The sequence below is a fragment of the Patella vulgata genome, chromosome 7, assembly GCF_932274485.2.
Source record: "Patella vulgata chromosome 7, xgPatVulg1.2, whole genome shotgun sequence".
NCBI lineage: Eukaryota > Metazoa > Mollusca > Gastropoda > Patellidae > Patella > Patella vulgata.
The window spans coordinates 30,307,969-30,333,331 of record NC_065885.2 but is presented as its reverse complement, the minus strand read 5'-3'; the positions used below and the strand labels follow the sequence as shown (position 1 = coordinate 30,333,331).

At 35.5% G+C, this 25,363-nt stretch overlaps 1 protein-coding gene and 1 long non-coding RNA gene across 3 annotated transcripts; one reads left to right on the top strand and one right to left on the bottom strand.

Moving 5' to 3' along the window:
- Positions 1-174: 174 nt before the first annotated feature.
- Positions 175-8,646, bottom strand: LOC130010317 (dehydrogenase/reductase SDR family member on chromosome X-like). Its single transcript, XM_050555998.2, has 8 exons — positions 8,552-8,646; positions 5,970-6,081; positions 4,455-4,540; positions 4,150-4,369; positions 2,550-2,773; positions 2,274-2,400; positions 1,525-1,651; positions 175-1,213 (listed from the first exon to the last, which is right to left on the bottom strand). Exons 2-8 carry the CDS (start codon positions 6,043-6,045, stop codon positions 1,120-1,122), a joined length of 954 nt encoding a protein of 317 aa, XP_050411955.1. The 5' UTR covers positions 6,046-6,081; positions 8,552-8,646; the 3' UTR covers positions 175-1,119.
- Positions 7,597-24,275, top strand: LOC130013599 (uncharacterized). Of its 2 annotated transcripts, XR_008788782.1 has the most exons (3): positions 7,597-8,310; positions 21,249-21,429; positions 22,675-24,275. It is a non-coding gene; the product is annotated as an uncharacterized LOC130013599 (long non-coding RNA). The 2 variants fall into 2 exon arrangements; XR_008788781.1 differs by lacking the exon at positions 22,675-24,275 and having other exon boundaries at positions 21,249-22,156.
- Positions 24,276-25,363: the final 1,088 nt, after the last annotated feature.

Sequence of the window (25,363 nt, the reverse complement as noted above, 5' to 3'; positions counted from 1 at the left end):
AGACCCTCCGTCCTGCACCACTGACAAGTGGAACATTTTAAGAACTTTTTCGGCCAATGTCTAGACCACTGAGCCCCCGTGGCTCTCAAGTATCAAATGGACCGGGCGGGGTGGTGGGGGGGGGGGGCAGATCGTACAAATTTAAACCTAAAAGGTTTGTGTTAAAACAAAAACTAATTAAGCCACCTACTATATTCTAACAAGATCCGATAAATAAATAACCAAATTATAAAGATTAATGGACAAGACAAGCAATATCCAAAACAGATTTGTTCAAATTTGTTACACTCGTTATATACATTATTATAATATCAACAACATCCTAAAATACAAATATGAATGCTAAAGACTAAAGCATGTTTAATATGTAGTTTGTTACGATTCAATTACTAAATCCCACTCCAAGAAGAAAACATTATGGATGGCTTTTCTCGCGTACTCTGATACAAGTTATGTCCTGAAATACCACTTACTCTCCCTGTCCTTAGGCAAGCCGAACATATTCGGTTAATGTTAGCTGTTCAGTTATCCCAGGTCCCATAGAGGAGGCTGGGGGGGGGGGGCATATATTCCCGGGGGCGGCAAATTATCTAAGTGCATACCCTAAATCCCCTTTGAATATTTATGGACTATAGCTGCGATAGCACATCAACAGCCCCCGCTTCCCCTAAACCATGGTAAACCATATTTCAGCAAATAGAAAGGGAAGAATTATGATTTTTCCAAGATATAGGGTCAACTTTGCCGATGTCACATTTGATATCTTGTCTATCGTCACAGATTATCGACTGGTGGTTAATATATAGGAGGAGGGTTGAGGGTCCATGGAAGATAATATAAACTAAAACATGTACTTATAATAATGAACACCAGCTACTTGGGTGACGTTTCGAAGAGTATTCTCTCAGCGTTATCATTTTGTTTGATAACGTTGACCGAATATTCATCGTATGTGTTTAATTATAGTTCATTTTATAAGTATAGTTCTGTTACCCCAGGTAGTATAGTTTATTACGTTATCCGTTTACCGACGTTAAATTGTGGTGGGGGGCTCAATTCAACAGATGGAACTCAAACATAGAAACACAAAGTTAAAGAGTGGAGACAGGTCAATTAAAACTACATATCAACGTACTCTTTAATATCTTGAGGTAGATAATTTTCTAGAACTTGAAAACTGTAAGCCATCAACTTATCTTGATTCTCTACATTCCTGAAATAATAACAAATATTATGAAATATATGAGTCTTACTGGTGAATGATATCACAATTCTTATCAAAATTTGAGTAGTTCACATAGCTATTAATAATCTTTTAACCCTTATCAATTAATTTTGCTGGGATATGGTCGCCAAATCTTCATATAATTCCAGCTGTCTAGGGTTCCTTTACGTATACATCACAACGTGTACAAGAAATCCTGGTATTTGGTCCCGGCCATGTCCCCCGCCTTGCACCACAGTCAAGGGAAACCAGGCTGGAAAATCCCATGGATCGAACCCGGTAGTGACATCAAAACTTACATTGAATAAGAAGATGTTGCTTTTATTTTACAATCAGCTAAATATAAACCGGTTTGTGCCTTTAAAGATGGATCTATGGCAGCTTTAATTATTGTTGAAGCACCATCATTAGGATTGCGTGAAGCAACTGAAACAAAGGAAGTAAAAATAATATGTTTAAATACTAAACAGAAAGGTGAACATTAGGTCTACGCAAACTGAGGATTATTAATGTCGTCGACTTTTCATCGTTACATTTATACAACTCGACACACTACCTTGGACGTTTCGTCGATCGCCGACAGGGCAAATGGAATTTACAAGTCCTGTTTATGTTTAGTCTTGACTAAACCAACCAATTTTTGGACGAAGGCTTAAATAAACCGGATCCTGTAAGCGTGAAGTCCATAGATAATTTTCATGTACGACATAGAATGGTAAACGAAACGACGTTAGCGAAAATTCTGTAATGACATATCGGATCTTCCAACGGTTTATCATTTCTCGTGAAGACATCCTCGACATCACTAACGCCTAGGTCTCGCTTCCCTTTCCGCCCTCTGACTCGTCGACCTTTCGGCCATAGCGGTCTTCGACTTTTACAAGACTGGAAATTGGTATGATGTGTGCTGAGGGTGCACAGGCTTAAGTCATGTTGCCCATCACACAAAGCAGGCTGACTACAGTATAATGGTGGTAAATTACACAACGTTCAATTTACATAATTCTGTACAATTCTTCAGGTTATTTCAAAGATCAAAAAATCTTACCCTTAATAAACATTCGCATGAGCCAGTATGACTCAGTCATTTGTGTCTTAACAAAGCCAGGATGACAACTATTAATAGTCACGGATTTATCTTTAAGATGACGAGTTAACCAATACATTGACATTATCTAAAAATAAATTAATAAATAAATAAATTGCGATTCTCTTCATTTAATAAATTAATAAAGAGGTACTTTATTCAAAACGTTTATTTATCTCAAATATGGAGATGTTGACAATTACGGTTCGATATACCGGTTGGGAACAGATAACAAACCTGATAAAGTTTGGAGTTGCTGTAAAAACCAAAGGCACTGAATGACTTATCTGCATTTATATTGCTTTCATCAAACTTTCCCATTTCATAAGCCACGGAGGATGTTTGAACTATTCTAGCATCTTCCTCAGATTTTTGTAGAATTGGCAGAAAATGTAGGATAATAAGAAGATGAGATAAATAGTTGGACTGTAACATCATTTCATATCCATCATCTGTCATTACTGTAATATACAATATAGTTAACAATTATAAACATACAACATATACAAATTAAAATACTGTAACCACCTTCTGACATTTCTACAATATACATAATAATATAACAATTAAAATACTGTAAATATCTTCTGTCATTTTCTACAATATACCGGTACATAAATAGAATACTGTAACCACCTTCTGCCATTTTTATAACATAGACAATTAAAATATTATAACCATTATCTATCAGTTCTACAATCTACGAGTATATTATAATATAACAATTAAAATACTGTAACCAAAATATATAATATTATAACAATTAAAATATTGTAATCATCGTCTGTTATTTCTACAATATATATAATTAAAATACTTATTTCCTATTTGTCATTTCTATAATATACATATAAAGATTAAAATACTGTAACATCATTTCATGTCCTTATAAGCGTACATAAATCAAGAGATAATAATTTCTGATGTACGTTATTTTTGTATTTGACACAATTCAAGAGGTATTCCAAGAATCAAAAATAAAATAGGGTTATAAGCGCCCTACTTTTCTGCACCAACCGGACCAATAAAAAGTGGCAAGTGTTATTTTACGTACACGACCTGGGTTTTTCTTGCCAGTCTGTCGGCTCTGTACCACCGAGGGCGGTTCAGTGCTCAAATGGTTTAACGCGTCCGCTTTAGTCAAGTGGCGTGTTTTCGATTCCCGCTTTGTACGTGACAAGTAGTGGGGTCGCATGACCAACCTCGTGGGTTTCCTATGGGTCTCCCACTGCTAAAGAACCCTAAGCGCAAGCGAATTAATGGAATAAAATTGAACCATATGTTAGTCCTAAATGGCTTAGTTTGTGTCAGATGAACGTTATTTATCGATATAATAGCAGGAACAATAAAAGCAGAAACTAAGCAGTATTTAGAACCTGATTGTTGTTATTCGAGTCACATCAAGACAGCCATGTCAAATACACAGTGTGATATGAGGGATAGTTTGGGTATAATACTATAGGGGTTATTGTAGTTCTATGAAAGGTGCTTTGTTTAATATACTAAGCAGCAAAAGAAACGTCAGGTTGGTATGTTACTCTGAATAGACGCATTGCATAAAACTTGCCAAATGTTTTTATTGTATATTTGTCACCACATCCCCAACTTTACCTAAGCAATAAGGCTCCTTCCCAAACACAGAATTGAACTAAGGAAATGTTCTCAAAAACGCAACCTGACTTTTGAGATGGTAATGTGTTCTCCATGATTGACCATAGTGTCACATTACCGCTTTCCGGTGCCGTGACGAAGGATAGTCACATTTTGTCAGCGTAGTGTCACACGAGAAGGGCTGCACCGCTATGGCCTACGCTTAATTCAAATACCCAAAACCTACCTTTTTCTTGCATAAAAATTCCAGCATTACATATTAAACCATGTAATGAACAGTTTCTGGCTTTAAATTCTTCTACGAATTTCATAGTTTTATCAAACGATGCTAAATCTAGTTCCATAATATCTAAATTTAATTTTCTTGGTTCTTGTTTAGTGTCCAATAAATCTTTATGTTTTTCTCTGAATTCTTTTTCATATTCTTCCTTCATTTTTTTTACAGCCTAAAAAGATGGAATCGATAATATTTGTCATCGATGTTGGAATTATTGCCGCCAGAAAGTACAAAAACAACAAAATTTATCTTACCGTTTCCGCTTTACTCATATTTCTACAGGCAATAATAACGTGGCCCCCCATCTGGGCAATTTCTGTTGCAGCGCAATAACCAATACCTGCAATATAAAACGTTACTCGGGAAAGAATATAGCTGATATGACCCAAGTTAATATAAAGTATAAAATAGTAACTATAGTAACTGCAATCAAAACATATAAATATAAAATTTCTAGCTTGCTTAGAAACACAATTCAGCTACATAGTCCTCGTAGCTTCTAACAGCTAGAGCACAAATCCGAGCGTTCCAAGAAAAATGTTTGCAATTACTCGATTGTCAAGTAAATATATACTAATAATTCTGAAGTTGGCATAAAATTAAATATTGGCGAAAAAACCCGATGCCTCAACCCTTGGTCGAGAAAGTTCATCGGGATTTTCCGGCATGGTTTCGCCTTGTCAGTGGTGCTGGACGGATGGCCTGACAAGGACGAAAAACTGAGGTCTTGTGAACACATTGACGTGCACGTTAAAGGTCCCTTTACAGTTGGAATTCGATATAAAAGTAGGTCGTAGCGCCGATGTTCGGGCAAAATTTTCCCCATAGCACACTATTATGGCTTAAGAACGTCTTCATTAACCCACTCGGAGCAGAAAAGTAAGACTTTATACTCCATTTCATTTCATTTATTTTAGTGAGAAAATATTTATAGATGCTTTATTTCCGTTTAAATATTTGTTAGAACTTAAGCCTCAAATCCTATCTGAAAAAAGGGATCTACAGAAATAATTTTTGGGGAGAACTTATATAGGCCCTTGTCAAATCCTATTCAGTTTATCGAATTTATTGTTTAAACTAAATACTGTTATCAATAATTATTGATATTTTCTATAAAGGGAGATAACTCCTTTTACCGCTAATGGATTTCCGAAATTCCGTATTTTCACCGGTCCTTTAAGTTTTCGGCATTTTTGTTTAAATCAAAATTAAACCAATACCCTATCCTTTGTGATGAAGCCACAGGGTGTTTTCGCCAATATTTAATTCTGTGCCAGCTTGAGGATTGTTAGTATAAATATAGCATTTAGGCCTACTTGACAATTATGACGTTTTTCGTCAGGCCCTAAATCGAGTTATTGCGAACATTTTCCTTGAAACTCTCGTATTTGTGTTCCTGCTGTTATAAGCTTTCCAAAAATGTATAGTTTTATAGCTACGAGGACCACGTAGCGGAATTTCACGCTAGAAATTCTGACTGCAGGCAGGCATAGTAGAACTAGACACTAAAACACTGCTTGAGTGATAGATAATTCAGTGTATATTTGCCCCCCCCCTCCATTCACCCTCAACATATATAAAAATATTGTGCTATAAATATTAGCACTTCCGTAAAGCTGCACTACTTTGTTTCACGATAATTGATAAAAAGATAAAAGGTATGTATAATATTTCTAGAAAACTCGATATCACCTACGTCTAGAACTTCCAGGACCATTGATGTGTAATTTTACAACCATAAAAAATTGAATTGCATATTTAGTACATACCTGTATTTCCACCTGTGACTATGTAGGTTCTGTCGGGTGAAATTTCAACTTGTGGGAATGACAAATCGGCCCCCATTCTTAAAGAAATTGTTTGTCCTGTATGTATAGCAACCTGTAAATTATGAAAATGCGGAATAGAAGAATCATGATCGAAAAAAACACAAAACAGTATTTGGCAAACATTAGGAGTAAACAAAAACGAGGTTATAATTGGTGACAATTAACCATGGCTGTCTGATTCATCGTAAATTTTAAACGGATTTCTTCGATTATGAACAAACTACTAACTTTGGTTATTATAAACTTACCTGTGTGTTTGTAATGAACTCCCGTTCGATAAAATCCATTGCACAACTAATTATCACAACGATGAGAACAATTTCTCTCTTGAAAAATTTGAAAATTTACTTGTAATTTCGACAGAGTCGATGTCAACAATGTCTTCGTGACGTATTGGTCGAATCCAATATACCTGTTGCGGGGGTTGGTTAACATTGAAAGATAGTTTGACAGCGCGATCATTTTAATCGTATATGGGTTTGGGCGACGAAAAATATCAATTGAAGGCAATTACATAGGAGATTTATATGGAAACCATTGATCGCCAGTCTATCAAATTTTCTTCACAATTAAAATATCACTGATTGCACGGATACTCGTAAAAATAAAGTCATAAATAAACTATAAATATCCTATCTTCTTTATGTTATAAATAATTTAACAAGGATCATGAAGCTTACCTCCGAATTCTCTGAGTGTATTTTTAATTTTATACGCATTCTTTCGATCGAATAATAACCGCTTCAGTAACATCTTTAAGCGTGTTGCGGCAGCCCTCAGCGTGTCTATTGCCGTATTGGGTGCCCGGGTGGGTATATAATGCTACTAAGCCCGTATGACCCCGTAAGAAGCGGAACATTAATTCTCGATTCGACAGTTTTGACCGAAGTGTGATAAAGCCCGTAAAACGAATGTATAGTTGTGTTTGTGCGGCATGCGTGTTCAAAAGTAAATAATCCCATCCGAGTCGCTAATCAAATAATTAGAACAAAATATTTCAAAAAGTAAAGCTATAAAATTTGCAGAGATTTTACTAGAATGTAAAAGACGGTAACTAAATACAGGAATGCGGGTAGTTATGTGTGCGAACGCTCAAACTCAATGCCAATTGTCGTAGGTATCCAGACCACTCGGACCAAAGACTACTCGGACTAAGACCAGTCGGACCAAAACAAGACCAGTCGGACCAATTAAATTATATTATAAGGCTAGACAATATGCTATTTATTTATTATTAAATCACAATACAAAGAAGCAAATAATTCTTATACGGAATTCTTATATTTAGAGTTGTTTGGTTCAATTTTGTGTACGTAAATAAATCAACGATTAGTTTTAAAATTAATTAATAATGGTGCCAAAAAAAAATATCAATCTAATTTTTCTTTACTCTTGCAATGAGACTCGGTATGTCCAGACTTTTGACAGTTTCTACATATACGGGTATACTGTTCTTGTCTGATAGCCTAATTTTACTTTTTCCACATTCGCGGTATCCCCAGTGGTTTCATTCCGTTCTACCCCACTAACCCCTGGGTTACTATATATGGGAGGTGGGGGGGGGGTGGGGTGGAGACACGTTTTCAAGTTATCCGCCCTTGATGCGTTAATATAAACAGCACATAATAATACGAAGACCGGACGTTTATATGCCCCTTTTTAAACGTGACTACAAGTGTGGTTCTCGATATTTTGCGATTTGGAATACAATTATCAATTTATTCAAACAACACGTTATTATTAGTTCGAGTAGTCATATTAAAACACACACAATTATCAATTTATTCAAATAACACTTTATTATTGGTTCGAGTAGTCATATTAAAATAAACACAATTATCAATTTATTAAAATAACACTTTATTATTGGTTCGAGTAATTATATTAAAACAAACGCAATTATCAATTTATTAAAACAACATTTTATTATTGGTCCGAGTCGTCTTTCTGTTGGGTCCGAATAGTCTTTTTGTATGGTCCGAGTAGTCTATTTGTTTGGGCTGAGTGGTCTATCACTTGGTCCGACTGGTCTTGAACCGAGTGATCTTTGGTCCGAGTGGTCATGGATTCTTGTCGTAATTGTACTTGAATTTCCTATGCTGTCACCCCTAATACGAAATGATATCTTCCGCAGAGTGACGTAACCATCTTCCATATTGGTATTTTTCTCTGGGAAAAGTTTGTGATATTTCAATTTTTCAAGAGAGAATTTGTTTTCATCGTTGTGATAATTAGTTGTGCAATGGATTTTATCGAACGGGAGTTCATTACAAACACACAGGTAAGTTTATAATAACCAACGTTTAGTAGTTTGTTCATAATCGAAGAAATCCGTTTAAAATTTACGATGAATCAGACAGTAGGATCACAAGACCCTTTCCAAATTTTCGAGGGTGCCTGTATTGCCTGCTTATACAACATAACTGTCACATATTTATGTAATAAAATGTGCACATCACATATAATCTTGTAAGAATAACAGTTCGAATATAAACAGTTGCGCCAAATTGTCAAATACAAACCTTACACTTCCCTCTATAACCTTAGAAATGATACAAGAAGATTATGGCGTAGTACAGTAAAAGCAAAAGGCATAGTGTTCGAGCATAAAAACTAGGTCAAAATTCGTAGGTCGCGTTTAATACGGAACCCATTTTAAACTTCAAACATTACCCGATGGCCGATACGCCTACCCACGTTCAGTAGCATAGCCCATGAAAAGTAAACAAGAACAGAGGAGGGGAAAGGAGAAGAAATAATTAAAATATAGAAATAAATAGCTGCTGACATCATGTCAACGATTTGTGATGTGTTACTGTCACTACTGTAGAGGTGTCAGGACTGGGAGGTGCAAAAGTTTAACTGTGTAAATAATTGAATATGAACATGGTGTTGTGGCGAGTAACGGCTGACGATTGTTTGGAATAAATAGCTGTTATCATGACGAGTTCATGTTATTAAAGGGCGTATAGCTCTATAATCTTTGGAACAATAAAATAGGCGAAAATGGGCCTAAAAGCTCATATTAGTGTAATATAAGTGTATTCAAGGTGATTTACATGCAATTTTTACCGGTAAATATTATATTGTAATTTCTAAATACGCCAACAAATTGAACAGCAGTCGTCTGCGCCTGCCTAGTACATTCTACTTTGTCATTTGTGAGTCAGCCATTTTTAATTACTTCTGCATTGTCTTGTAGGATATGTTTATCTTTGTTCATTACAAATGACACTCGAAACCATTATGTCCATCGAATACACGAGTCGTGCGCTGATTAAACAGGGCCATTGTGTCTTATGTATTGGATATTAGAATCACATATTTATAGTAAGATTTTTTAATTTTGAATATTCTGGATAATAACTCCTTTAGATTTTTTCTTCAACATATTCCTCATTTGACCTATGTCTGTCGAATTAAATGAGGCATTTGACTAAATGACTGAAGAATTCATGCATTTGGTCAAATAGTCCGGTGGCTGAAAGGGGTGGGGGGGGGAATCGCCACCTGAGCTGTGAATTTATGAGACCAAGTTTTTATAGACCAGTTTTTTGCGTAGATTCCGAATCTGGGTGGTGATCAGGCGTTTGAGGGGGCGTTTTCGAGATATATGGGGGTCCAATGTCTACAATTGGGGGGAAATGTCATTGGTTTTACATAGGCTAAGCCTGTTCCCCAATCTCATTCAGACAACTGAATAAAATATTGTTTATAAAAAAAAAAAAAAAAAAATGTTGACATAAATGATTATCATGTTATATATTAATAAAACATAAATTATTTCTAGAACTGTCCATCTCTAAAGAAATGTGTATGATGCCCCTGGACAACCGTTTTGATTTGTGGCGAAGTAGAGTGGGGTGGTTGCAGGCTTGCGTGTGAGGAGGGGGGGGGTAAATTGGCGGGAAATGAGCTCATGTCGATTTAAATGATGATTTTCTTAGAGCTTGATGAAACATCTGTAAATATGTTTATAAGATTCCCATTGTGTTGGGGTGGGCGCCGGGGTGGGTGCCCGAAGGGGGAGGGGACAACATGTGTTTTTGTGGACAGAAATCGTTTGGTTCAAAATTGACCTTACAAGTTTAAAAGTGGTTTCTCCTTAGCCTTTTCGTTCAGTACCTATTTCGTCATTCAATATATTAAATTATAAAGGTACTCTTCAAGAGATCTGGAAATGTAAATCAAAAAAAAAAAAAGTAAATCAGAGACATGTTTAGATATTATTTTATTCTTAGTCTTTATCAGAAGATTCAAAATCAGGGGTCATAATATGAGCGGGATAAATATCTTCTTGGTTGCTGACCAACAGCTCGCATATATCCTTTGCATATGCTTCAGATACCAATTCACATTATAAATCTTCATTCCAGCCATGCAGCAAAAGACCACTACGGCAAGGTGGTAATAAAGAAAGGTCTGTTATTTTTTTCACCCAGAAAATCTTTCTTCTAGTGTCATCTACTGATCTATGTCGCCTTCCGCGATATTTTCTACCTTTGCCCGTTTCATTATCGATCAGAATGTGTATATTTTGGACCACTGTTTGCGAGGAGAATGATTGAGATATCTATTTCAGCCAAGCAAGAACGCAAAATACAATTTGTTTCAGCGCCCCCATTAATTTGCAATGCGAAGAGGAGTAGGTAAGCTATTTTGGTGTCCTCATGGTTGTTTGTCAGTTCTAGGATATTCTCGACATTTTCAATACTAATCTTGATATATTTTTTCTATCCAATCAAGATTAGTATTGTAAATGAAGTGTCAAGAATATCTTGACCTACATGCTTTCAGTGGTAATGACTATCTGTCTTTCTTTTTCCAACTTTCTAACAAATTTAAAGAGCTGGGACAGACAAATGATGTTTCTGATGACGTAATTGCTGGTGTAGAAACAAATGTTTGTACCATGTACGGTGATAGGCGACAATATGGAGACATGCTGCAAAACCAATGATTGAACAAGGTGATCCTGCGATAAAAGGCTGGAATGAAGATTTACAATGTGAATGAGTATCTGAAGCATATCCAAAGGATATATGCGAGCTGTTGATTAGCCATCTAGAAGATATCTGTCCCGCTCATATTATGAACTTTGGTTTTGAATCTTCTGATGAAGACTAAGAATAAACTAATATCTAAACATGTCTCTGATTTACTTTTTACTGTGTTTTAATGTACATTTCCAGATCTCTTGAAAAGTACCATTATAATTTAATATTTGGAATACCGAAATTCGTACTGAACGAAAAAGCAAACCGGTTAAAATACAAATGTATATTTCGTTTGGGTTTTCTTATACTTTCGATGGCCTACACTACATGAAGATCTGACCAGTTGCACTGGGAGGTCGCACCAGGAGTCATACTAGCGGCTTTTGACCCTATGACGACCGAAATTGATTAATCAATCAGCGTTGACGTTTCTGGGGGTTTACCCACAGTTCCGTGCAGAGCACACCAAGAACTCGCTGTAACAGACCGCTTCATTGACTAATTTTGAACCAAATGGTTTCTGTCCCCAAAATTACACCCCCGCCCCATACAATGGGAATCTTACACCCATATATAGAGATGTGCAGCGGAATTAAAAAGTATTGTTTTTACCAAGCTCTAAGAAAATCACCATTTCCCGCCAATTTTATCCCCCCCTCCATACACGCTCACCTGCTACCACCCACCCCACCTTCCCACAAATCAAAACAGTTGTCCAAGGGCATATCATACACACTTCTTTAAAGATGGACAGTCCTAGAAATTTGTGTCTTATTAATATATAACATGATAATCATTTATGTCAACATAATGACATTGCCCCCCAATTGTAGACATTGGACGCCCTATATCTCGAAAACGCCCCCTCAAACGCCTGATCACCACTCAGATTCGGAATCTACGCAAAAAACTGGTCTAGAAAAACATGGTCTCATAAATTCACAGCTCGGGTGGCGACCCCCCTCCCCCCCTCAGCCACCAGACTAAAATGCCTGGCAGCATTGGGCCAAATGACTGTAACACATGCTGGTAGAAAAAAGAGTTACCCGCCCCCCTTCAATTCAACTGGAAGCGACGACCCTTGAAAATAAATCTAATGGTTTAAAGACTTTGTTTCCCGCCCCGAAAGGACAATCTCGTCTTTAGTGAACCAGCCGGGCTAATAAAGTCGGCCATTAGGTACACAGTCTGGTATGAACATAATTTAGCCCTGATCGCGGCGCAACGGCCCGCTCCTTTTTCGAATTCCAAATGAAAGGGCGAGGGAAATGTGTGTTTGATGCTAAGAAGGGTCCGTCAAGGCTGAAAAAAGCGTTTATCGAAACAGAGCTTTGAGTGGACGAAGACCAGAATAAATTATATTAGCAGATCTTAATATTTTCTGAAAAGCGTGTGGTGTGATAATTCAAACATCTCGCTATGCCGGGGTCCAGAAAGAGTCGAATTAAAAATATATCAACACTTCGTTACGTTTTAGTGTGGTGTGATAATCCAAACATCTCGCTATGCCTGGGTCTAGAAATATACCAACACTTCGTTACGTTTTAGTTTTCGACTGTTCACTACAAAAGAGGAAACCTCAAATTAAACGGAAAGAAAATAATATATAATTCTAATTAGAACGCGTCTACCGTTGATAAGATGTTTATATATACGTGTTGTGAAGTTACATTTTTTTTATCTTTAGGTCCGAAGTCAACGCCAGTTTAATGTTTAAAATTAGTGTCAAGATCAACTGACGATTTGTTTGAATACACGTGATTCAAGAGATATAAAATTGACCTCTTAAACAATATAGAAAGCAGAAGAATTTAAAATCGTTATTCGTTTGTATAGCTGATTGAGTAGATGTTTCACATTTTCACCTGTTATTAAATATAACTTTGTCGATCTAATAATAATAAGTATAATATAAAAGAAACATACAATGAAAAATAAGAAATACAACCCTAGATCAAGGTATGTTCTAATTATCAACAAACGGGTTAATATAATAATAAGTGGGTTGATCAAAAAACCTTTAGCAAAGTGTTTTATTTGAAAACAGTGACACAACATGATAAATCAATTAGATTTTAAATAAATACGTTAAGCATCGTCACCATTGAATACATTGACAAGCTCAATATACAAGCCAGGCGTGGATGAAAAGGTTTGTAATAGGGACCGGATATTCTGTCAGTCATACAAAATCAACCATCGGCCTAATTTCAACTAGGTCTAGTAAAGACAGAGTGCTTACAGCAGTATGGTTATACTAGAAATTAAAAACGAAAAGAAGAATGAACAATATCGGGTGGACCAGAAGAAACGACTAAGGAAACGAAGTATTAAAAAACATCGGGTGGTCCAGAAGAACCGACTACAATATTTCACGTAGAATAATTCAAAAATGCGCTTACGTGCAAGACTAAACATATATTGAACATTTGTTTATGTAAATTAATGTGAGTAAGATGTGACTTAGACACTTTGCCATTCTTTTTTGGGGGGGTGGGGTGGATGGCTGAATGGTTAGCACGTGTGCGCTGTATCATAAGGTCTGTCATTGAATCAACTGGCGTGGTTGTACCTGACAAGAAGTAGAGTCGCCTGTCCAACCTCGTAGGTTTTCTCCGGGTCCTCCGGTTTCCTCCAACTGCTAAAGATCCCTACGCGCAAGCGAATTATTGAAATTAAATTGAACCATATGTTAGTCCCGAAATTACCTAGTTTGTGTTGAGTGGGCGTTAAACCCTATTTCTCTCTCTCCCTCTCCATTCTTTTTTAAAACTCGTACTATGTTAACACCATTTAAGAGGTGGGCCTGCAATTTGAATCTATATTGTACATGTTAAATGTGAATGATGTAGGTACAATACTGTTTGAATTATTCCATTTCATATAGTGTACTCGTTTTTGGGGCCACCCGATATACGAAAAGACTCTAGGCAGTTCAATGATGTACCCGGGTTGTTAAAAAGCACGTGCTTCATCCATTCCATTTGAAAATAATACAAATACGGTACGAAAATGAAATGAAATGAAATGAAGTGAAACGACCGACGGTTCTGCTCCGACTGGGCTAATGAAGACGGGCATACGCGATACAGTGTGCTATGGTGGAAATTGTCCCCGGACAGCGGCGCTACGACCTACTCTTATATCAAATTCCAACTACCAAAGGGCCTTTTACGTACGCGCCAGTGTGAACACAGGACAACCTTTTTTGCGTCCCATCCGAACGACTAGACACCTGTCCTTGTCAAGCCCTCCGTCCTCTATCACTGACAAGGTAAAACCATGCCGGAAAATCTCGATGAACTTTCTCGGCCAACACAGGGCTAGTTACCCAGCGTCTTACTCACTTAGCCACCGTGGTTCCAATACGGAATATATCCTAAGGGGCAATGAATAAAAACAAAAGGTCCATAAAACTAAAGTCACCAGAACACATGACTGTCAATGAAAACGATCTGTCATTTTAGTAATCACAGATATATTACCAATCTGTTTCACAGAGAATTACGAGTCGAGTAATATATCTCTGTCAAAGATGACTGCCTTAACACGTGCCGTCACATCACGCGGCGTCAATCATAGGCTGAATGGCGCGTGCACTGTTTACATAAGACGTTACTGCTTCGGAGAGAATGCTGCATTTTAGTCATTTTGATACCCATTTACACTAAATAGGAAATAATTTTTACCTACAAATACGTCAAACGCCTTTATTTATTTTTCCAATACATAAAAAAAATGTTTTAGAATTTAATTTGTCGCAGGAAAAAAGTTAATATTACTGGCTCATTAAGCCGCATCGATGTCATCCTTATCAGTGATTGTAGCGGCCTAGCAAATATTCACTGCGGATCAGTGTGAGATATTACAAGGTGATGTATGGGTCTCAGTAATTTTGTCATGTTTTCATTGCCCAGAGTACAAACATTAGCATATTGGATCGAACTGAAAAATGTTTAAACACAAGCTGGAGCTTATGTGATTTATCTGCACATGAAAGTGTAAATAGTAATTGGAAAAAAACCTTAAAATTACCTCATTTATCACATATCTGCGTCAGCGATTATCAGTGATCATGTCAGTTGTCTGTTTTCAAGTACTAAATTCAAGGACGATCTACATGAAACTTGGAAAGTTTGTTCCTTCGACACATTAACATCAGTTCCTGGCTCACGGTAAGTTTATACATGTTTATAAATAACTAACAGGAAACCCAATCCGCCCGGGTCCCAAATTCGCCCGGGGCCCAAATTCGATGGCCTAAAACATTCACGGGGTCATTCTGGTTAATGTGATTCCACGTGGGGTGGAGAGTGGTGACGTAGCGTTTTTCGCCAGTGGTCCAGGACGAGTTCGTCCGTGGCCAAAATTGGATGGCCTAAAACATTCACAGGGTCATGCTGGTTAATTTGATACCACATATGAGGGGGAGGGGGTGATCGTGGCGACGAAGCGTGATGGGCCAACACACACACATCTAGACATATTTGATTTTATTTATATAGAAACATTTTTAAAAGCGAAGAAAAAGCTCAATAATTCAATTAATCCTTAAGTTTGAAATTTTGTAACAGTAAAACCAGATCCATAATTTAGGTAGAAACAACAGAGTGTGTGTGTGTGTTTTTTTTTAAAAGAAGATTTTTCACATTTAGCTATTTTCATATTTTAGTGTTGAAGATAAGATACACAATGAAGACAAACCTTTTGACTAACCAATCACAGATGCAGTCGGATTTTAGATGGATTTACTCTTTGAGAAACTCAAATTAACGACGAGTCCTTGCAGACCCTCGCTACCAGAAAGAAATCGCAAGAATATGGAGACTATGGAAACATTATTTTGTGGTAAAATGGATTTCAGACGATTAAGACTCTGACCAAATTTCAAAAACTAATAGACATTGCAGAGTTGCAGAGTCAAACCAACTATCGCTTATCATTATAGATTATATGAATATATTACACAAGGTGATATCTGTTATCATAATAAAAGTCTTAATAACTAAGATGATTTATAATACTCTTTCATTAATACCAATAGCAAGATATTTATAATCGGCTAAGTCTAGTCGGTTATCAATTAGTGTTATGGGTTTTGAGGTTATACAACACAAGTTATGTCGATCTCTTTGGTGTTTTTTTTTATGTTGGAAAAAAGTCTTGTCCTAAATTAATGTTCCCATTTTCATGTAGTCCATTGTCTATTCTTTGTACATCGCAATATTGTCGACGATTCAGTACCTCGACCATATTTGGCTGTTTTGGGCTGTACTGTAGTTGTACTTAAAGGAGCTAAATCGCTAATATTTGGGACCTAGAAATTGACCCAAATGGGTCGCAACGCATATAATAATGTAATCGGATTGTATATAAACTGATTTTCATTCAATTGTTTCCGTTTTGACTCTAATTTCAAATCAGTTGTGTCCAGCGAAATACGGCATGAGTCTCAACCGAACAGCAATTTCTAGCGTCTGGTTATTCCAATCTATTGCGCATGCTCTCCAGATAATATATGGCGTCACCGTTTGACATGAGTTGTGGAATATGTCTAGCCTCGTTCTTTCTGGTCACTTGTTACAAATGACGCTGAAACGCTCTAAAATGGTAAAATGTTTATTTTGTCTTAAATATTGGATATCAGAAGCCTACCTTTTCTTGGTAAGATCACAACATTAATGTTGATTTAAGTTGACAAATAATTCGTATTTCCAGCGTGTAAGACTTTGGATGATATTGAGTTAGAGACTAAACTACTTTAAAGACCATGGTTAGACATGCCAACTTTTTTCTTAATGAGTAGTAAATGCCTTCTAGATAGGATAACCATGCGTGGACGGCTTTGGTGTGATGGTTAGAATTTAGATGCGGACGTAGTTTAGCACTCGAAAAAGTATCTACAATGTACACGCCCCCGCTGGTTGGCGTGTAGATGCCCCATAATTATGATGTTAAACTATTTTAAGCCCTGAAATGATACCAAGGCCAATCAAAATTATACAGGTGTCTCAAGTTAATTAATACTTTCATTACCTCATTAGAGCTACTGTGTGCTTCATTCATTGTTGATCCGGCTGTCAATATTTTGATTAGGGCGGACATTTTGGAGCAAACTAACATGTTTTTAGTAATGTCAACTCACCAAGTTGTTTAAAAAACCGAACATAAAGCCCGAAAATAATATTATTGTATTGTACTTCAAAAAACAAAAACATCCGTAAATAAATCTTTGATGACATAAAAATAGAAGATACAATATTTTAAGTAGCAACATAATTAATTATTCTTTATACATAAACAACACAAAACTCCAACATCATGTTTTAAAATAAACATCCAGTGCTGTTATTTAAATGATTCCCTGTTGTTCACCACGGTAATGTAATTTATGGACAGATGAATTATTTATTTTTTTCTCGGCATTTGATTAATGGTGATAAATTGAGATAATTTAGAAGCTGAATATTGATGTGTTACGAAATCCCAAGAGATAACAGAGTATCTTAATATTTATCTGTTATGTCGGCGACTCTATGTTACGAAGGCAATGGCATACCAGTAGAAATATTCGTGTCAACTGACAACAGAGAAAGGAAATCTCTATTTCTGTCAGTTTACAGTACAACTTCTTGTCATCTGGAAGTTTATGACAACGTCATGTCGGTAAATGGAGGAAGAAATAGAAATGAAGGACTGGTACTGCAAGAAAAATGAAGCCATGTTAAAAGCACTTAGTGAAATTGAGCTACAGAGTACGATGAACGACAGTATTATACAAGAGGAGACACTATTCTTTTCTGAACGCTGAAACCGGTGTCTGTGATTCTCCCAAAAAGGTCGAATGGCGAACGCCAAAAAATATGAATAATACGACTTGATCTTCGAGATTACTTTATTCTCCGCGTGTTTTTTTTATTCTGCGCTAAAATATATAATTGTCTCAGAATTTACAAAGTGAAATTATCTTGAAATCTAATTTTGGCCAAAAAAACGTAAATAATAATTATTATTTCAATAGCGTAGATTTATTAACACATATCATAATCCAGTTAAAAACTTAATTAAATAAGAACATCGCCCGGCCATGACGGCCTATGGGACACTGGACATATATATATATATATATATATATATATATATATATATATATATATATATATATATATATATATATATGTATATATATATATATATATTTATATGTATATACATAATTTTTCTAAAATACAGATTTATATTAAATAAAATATCCTGTTATAGAATAATATTACATATCTTTTAAAAAACGGGCTCTCCTTTGAAACATATCAAATATAAAATTGCATATCATACTGGGGTTGATATCACTAGAAAAAATACTTATTACTTTCTCTTTGATAGACATTTTATAGAAATTTGCGTATATCTTATGCATTTCTCTAAAAGGTCGGAGTACATTTTGCATTCAATTAAAAAATGGGATTCTGTCTCAATTTCTGAGCAGAAGGGACATAATCGACAAATGAATGCGGGTTGGGGGGGGGGGGTGACTGTATCTCAGTGTTTCGGTCATTAGATCAGAGCTACCGATGCGTATTAATGACGTAGCTTTACGTATATGGCGTGGAAAATTGTTAACTAAAACATAAGGTTCGGGTTTCAAATCCTTTTTAAACAAACGATAGGTTCTCAATTAGTTGCCATTAGGGTTTTTACTGTCATTCCATAACTCTTGGAACCATTTAGTCTCGTCATTTTGGAATAAATGACGCTTTAAAGCTTTTAAATGAGACTTGTTTATAGATTCGACATCACATATATGACTTATTCTAAGATTTTTTACCAGGGCGTGTACGTTCTTTTCCCAAGATTTAGCTCGTCTGAGTGACCAATTACTAATTATAACAGGTAATCTGCTACTAGGTAGACTTTTTAAACAAAAAAATAATCTCAGTACTTCTGTTCTCTGTTTCGTGAGACATGAAGTCCATCCCATATCCCCTCTAGCTGCTAAGTTTGGGCTGTTCCGTTTTAAACCAAAGAAAAATTTACATGCTCGATTTTGGACACTGTTCAATTTATGGTGCTCAGTAATGCCCCAATTTCCCGCCCCATAGAGGATGATGGGTTGAACCAAAGACGCATAGAGCCTAGTGAATATGTTATATGGGAATCCTCCTGTCTGGAAGTGTTTTGAACAAAGGGCCGCCAGAGCTCTGTTTGCTGACTTTGATAGCTCATTAACACACAAATTAAAATTCAGATGCTCATCTAGCCATAGTCCTAAGCTTTCACGATAATCAATATTCAAATTTCCAATAGTAAATATTCTCTCCGATACTTGCCATGTAGATGGTCTAAAATGTACATTTATAATACACGTAGTTTATTCAATGGCGAGTCTCTTTGAATAAGAATGGAAAATGAAATGAAAGAGCTTTTTTTTTCGTTACACGGCAAGTTCCCCCAGAAATCTTCCAGCGGTGATAAATAAATAAAACAGATTAGAATCAAAAATGGCCCAGGTTGAATTCAAAAGGTTTCTCTTTTATCCTTTCGTTTTTCGTAAAGTTTTATAATTTAAAATGTCATATGTTCAGATTTAAGAGGATTTCGTATTAATTTACTAAGAAGAAAAGATACTATGATTAATTGGATAGATTATAGAAATCTGGTTCCCATTTATTGTAATATAGTACTAATAAGATTGCGCATGATCAAAATTGTGTAAGTACCGAAATTCAAGATGAGTTAATTATATTTTTTTTTCATGGTAATTGTGTAGACATTATTGCGGTTTCCAATTGACACATACATATTTTATCCCACTTTTCCGTGATATCGACTTCTAAGGATGAATTTATATCCTGAGTAGGCCTAATATATAATTTAATCCCGATGAATTCTTATTCGAGGAATGGAAATGGGTGGTTATAAAAATCAATTAAGCGTACTGGGGACCCTTAATATAAATTTATTTAAGCGGTGTCAATTATTCTGATTTTCAATGCGTTCGTTCGTATGTTTGTTCGTTCCTGGAGTTTTACGTCCACTTCCACTAAGGGTGATATCGTAGACAAGATATTCAATTCCCTTGTCGATTTCAAGCATAAGGGTGATACAGAACGAGGTATAACACAGATATTCAATGCCCTTAGATGTATCACCGTTATACCTGAAATCGACAAGTTGTTCGCTGCGTTGTTAATATACCGAAACCTTTATCTGCGATATCACCCCCACTAAAGAACGAATTCTATAACAAAATTACCCCTTTCAGGTATTGGTTTTACGATGTCTCCAGACGAATTCACGAGTTCAAAACGTTTCTTGCCAGACTCTGTATCGAGGGACTGGACCAATCTACATACAGATTGAGCTAAAGCTACGTAAATGGCGATTCTAAATTCATTTCCATCTACTTAAATACATGTCCAAATCTACGAAAAATATATTTGTTTCCCAAAAGAATGCTTCATTCTGGAAAGCCTACACACTTGCAGGCATCATTATATAGTACTCTTGCAACACGAGAGAATCACGCGCTGCGATATCAAGGGACGTCTGTAATATTCTTTAATTTGATTTTCCTGGTCACAACAAATATATTATTTTCAGACAAAAATATGTTTCGATGATCTAATTATTCCTATGGAACATTTTTCAATCAAAATTAAAGCAAACTTCATTCATCCCGATTTTCTATACCATTATTTTCTATTTAGGAAAATTGGGTACAAGCCACTATTCTGTGTCACTTTAACTGGCATCCTATACAATTAAACAATATTATAATATGGCTTCATGTACATATATTTTAATCATAATAACTATCGATAATAGATTTTACTATCTTATCTGGTATTAAGATCTTACTTAAATATCAGCTGTATGACAGACCTATTTTAGGCTTAAAGTAGAATATGTGAATGCAATAAAGCGCTTAAGATGTTTACAATGAAAATGGCACAGTTAAATAGAACGGGGTCATAGATAGAATCGTTTAATCAGTGGACTTAAATAGTTACTTTTCATAATTTGGTGTCGAGATATCACTTGCATTTGTTAATATCCATTATGAATTGGGTTTCATGCTGGGTTTACATTATTAGTGTGTGGCCCCTATAAATCATATTGTGGGTTGCCCCTTTGGTGAATATTGAATGATTCGGTACACTACCTGGCTAAATTATTAAATATTTTGTATTTATTGTTTCTAACTTCTTTTATGTTTATTCAGTTTCAGCCAACCTGATGGTGTTTCGAGAAATGGCGTGAATAGTGCACCCCTGCACCCCCCAAAACTATCCAGATGTTTAAGAACTCAGTCTACTTGATTAAATCGTTATATTGTTTTTGTCTTGTACCGATGTGATCAAATCCTGGGTCGACCCGTGTGTGCGCTGTCATGCACGCTAAAGGTACCCTGACATTGCAATTAAAATCAAATATCAATTACTTTTCGGTTTATATATTTTTATACTGTACCACGGGGTCAGTGGAATTTAAAATGTGAAAAAAATGGCAGACGTACGTATTAAATATGCATTTGATTTGCCATGACTACCATCTACATATAGACTAACATATTACTTGTTTGTTAACCTAAACATATATGATCCTTGAGTGACATTTAGTGATTGAGCACATTAAAAAACACAACACAATTATGTAAAACAATCACTGGTTTATACACATATAGCACGACGTTTCGACAAGTATTCCATATAAATTGTGTTGTGTTTTTTAAACATATCTGATTAATTGTAGCAGAGATCACGAATTCTCTGAAATTAATGATGTTCCAGAATATGCCGAAACCGTCGGGATTCTATAAATGTAAAAAGATTAAACTAATTCGTCTTCTTTCTGGTTTCCAATGTTTAGATAAGTTACATGACTTCACATTAGAGATAATTTATCAAAACCTATAGAGATGTTTTCTTAGTTGACAGAGTGGTTGTCATTTGTAAGGCATCTTGAAACGAAACCAAAGAAGTGATTCTGACAAACTACAGAAATTAGAGCTCATCAAATAATGATTGAAGAACACTTAAGTTTCATCCACGTAATTTGAACTCCATTAACAAGACAAATAGCGAATGATGCCATTCTGTAATCGCCCACATAAAAAGATAAATTACTTTATCTTTGTTATTAATAAGACCCGAATTGTCCAAATATCCTTTGAACCAACTATTGGTCATGGCAACCTCTGCTATATAGTTTTTTTTATATAAGGGGTTCAATAGAATCACACAAAATGTATACCGCACCCTGTTGTCAAGTTGTAAGCCCACGGCTTTATGAACAAAAGCAAACCCATGCGCGGGTACATAATAGCTTTCACAGGTCACAATTTTTATCCGATTTTGACGAAACTTGAAATGAAGGTTTATATACCCCACAGAATTTGGCACCTATCGGACCCTTATTTATGGATTAAGGCTCCACGTACGCAAATAGTGTAAAAGTATGTAATGCCAAGGTTGTGTACTTTCTAGAAGTCACAATTTTTATCCGATTTTGATGAAACTATATACATATTTATATCCCAAAGGTCTGGGTTCCTTGGAATATGGCCCCTGATTTTACTAAAAATCGCCTTTTTTGGTTTGTTCTCTGTCCATCACATACAAACTGTTTTTTTTTTTTTAAATTTGCAGTAACTGTTCATTTGTTAAACGAAGGCCCCTCTGTTTTGAGTTACAGTTTGACACGTAGCTTATACATGGTACTGAGACAGAAAACGATTGAAATAGAAGGTACACTATATTTCAATGGAGTGTACAAATAGACAACAAATAAACGGAGTTTTGTGTAAGTTTGCAATCCAATAACATTAAAGGTAGATAACATAATTTACATAGTCTTTTGCTTTAGATTATAAAACGGAAAATGGTATAAATTGTCCGCTAGAAAAATCATTTAAAGATACATTATGGGAGATTAGATACAGAGCTGGCAGTTCTAACGATAATAGTTCAAAACTAGATAAGGGAATTTGCTGAAAATTTCAGTCAAATTGATCCCCTCTGAACCGAGATTTTAGCGATTGAATTTTCGGCCTAACCTCGATCATCATTACTAATGTCGTACGATAAAAACCCCATAGTCTCGATTATCCATTTTTTATATTATTAAATCATGAATGGAAGTCGAACAACAAATCGGAACCTAATCCAACGCAGGCTAGCGATGACATCGAGAGTTGATTATGGTCTGGATAAGTTAATTAATGAAAGACCTGCAATAGGCATAATGTATTTTTAAGTCCTCAAATCTTCCGAACATATGACCATATCTTTATTAGATAAGGATAGTTTTCAATATGGTTTGCCGTGGATGTACTGAATAATAGATATATATTCACGCTGGTATTGCTGAATGTTTCAAGGTCACAAGTATTTGTACATTAATAAATATAGTATATATGTTATTGTTGTTTATTACAGTTTATGACAACTGGTGAACATGTTTTCAGATTGTGGTAATACAGTTTGATTTATAAACATTTGATTTTATTGTTATTTGTAAGATGTATGATAGTTAATATTTGCCAAGGTTGAGTAATTCACATGTCTGGTTGCAGGTATGATTGCATTGAATGCATGTGAACTGCCTGTTTTGTTGTCGTGGTTTGATTGGTTGTGAGTGAAACTGTAGTTTACGTGGTGGGAGATATGAATTTATATTGTCACTCTAATAATGGATTTTGGGAGAATCACACGTATTCATTGATCATATCATTCATGAATCTTTCGTAAATATATTTCAACTAAATGGGTGTTAGACTGTGTGTCTCGTTGGGTTTTGACTGTGTGTCGTTATAATGGTAATCTATGTGATTAATGAGTAAGAATTAGTACATTTACTTGTCAGTATTGTTTGATTTGATAATCGTGGATGTATAGAAATAATTTGATTATTTGTTAAACATTGTGTTATGTTTTATAGGTATTCTGATTCTGATAATGTTAATGTGCTACGGATAGTGTTACCTATATTGTTACTCTGGTCGTTATTGTTCCAGTTCGTTATTTTTATAGTGATTAAAAGATCTACATGAATAACTCATCAACCTTATCATCTTAATCATCTTAATGTGTGCGCGTGTGCCACCAATTCATCGTCATCTCAACATATAAATGTGATTAGTGGTATTTTGAATCAGTGATATCGATTACGTGAACTTATTGGAGAATAATTACATAAATATATATATACATTATAATTGTATTGATATATTGTAGTTATATAAAGATATTTAAATTATACTGTGGTTTTGTTAATGTGAACTATAAGTACATGACTGTCAATCCGCCCCAAAAAGAACCAAAGGTCGAATTTTGTGACACTGTTCCTCCATTTTTTTTTGGGAGTATTTTAGTCATTTCCTCTCTTCTTTGCAACTAGTGTGGTGCTATAGTGAGATTAAATGGATTATGAATTCAAACATAAGCGACGCCTTTCTCATTTTGTTCTCGGTTTTACGGCTTGTAAGACGGTGGGGATGGGTGGGGATTAAATGTCATCCCATCATGTCATGGATTAAAATATTGGATGTTTAGGGTTAATCTTTGAATTCTTGTGACCCTTTCAACACGACTGTTCATATGCAGCTAGCAAGATTATGCGACAAAGCTTGCTTGATATGACTCGAATGGTAGCGTAAATACTGCCCAGTACCTACATTTTTGCCGAAAAACTTTATCTTGGTTCTCTCTTTCATAACAATTATATTGGCAAATTGGATTTGATTCCATTGTGAATTGTATTTTTGGGTTTTTACTGTTAAAAAGGTCACTAAAAATTATAAGTTACTCATGGTTGTGTAATCAAAAAAAAAAAAAAAAAAAAAAAAAAAATCGTCCAGAAATCTCTTCCAGATATCTTGCAAAGATAGACGAGTGTTTATGTTAAACTATTTTATATTCAAGATACTCAAAGATGGAACAGCATATCAGGGTGTATATTTTGTACCCATTAGTGTACCTGGTAGAAACACTCGAATGACTAGCCATTGTTCCATGCCAGCTCGCCCCTCTTCCTACATCATTGACATATTGAAACCAAGGTGAAAAATCACCAGGAACATTTTCAGATCGAACCCCGGACCTTCTGGTCAGTAATCCAGCGTATTACTCACCGTGCCCCCCCCCCCCCACGGTAGAAATTTACTTTAATCCTTTATAAAAATGTTAGTATCCCAGTGTCAGCATACCTTTCATCTTTCATCGTTTACTGTGGAACAAATCAGGACAGCTATAGGGATGTGCTAATATTTCCGGATATATATTGATTACACCATAAATTTGACTAATGGTAAATATAATGATTATCTGGTTTCATCTA

Coding starts and splice junctions, on each gene's coding strand:
- LOC130010317 (XM_050555998.2), bottom strand. CDS start 6,045: ATGGGGGCCGATTTGTCATTCCCACAAGTTGAAATTTCACCCGACAGA. Junction 1,652..2,273: donor CATGCGAATGTTTATTAAGG/GTAAGATTTTTT, acceptor CCTTTGTTTCAG/TTGCTTCACGCAATCCTAAT. Junction 1,214..1,524: donor GCAACATCTTCTTATTCAAT/GTAAGTTTTGAT, acceptor TTATTATTTCAG/GAATGTAGAGAATCAAGATA.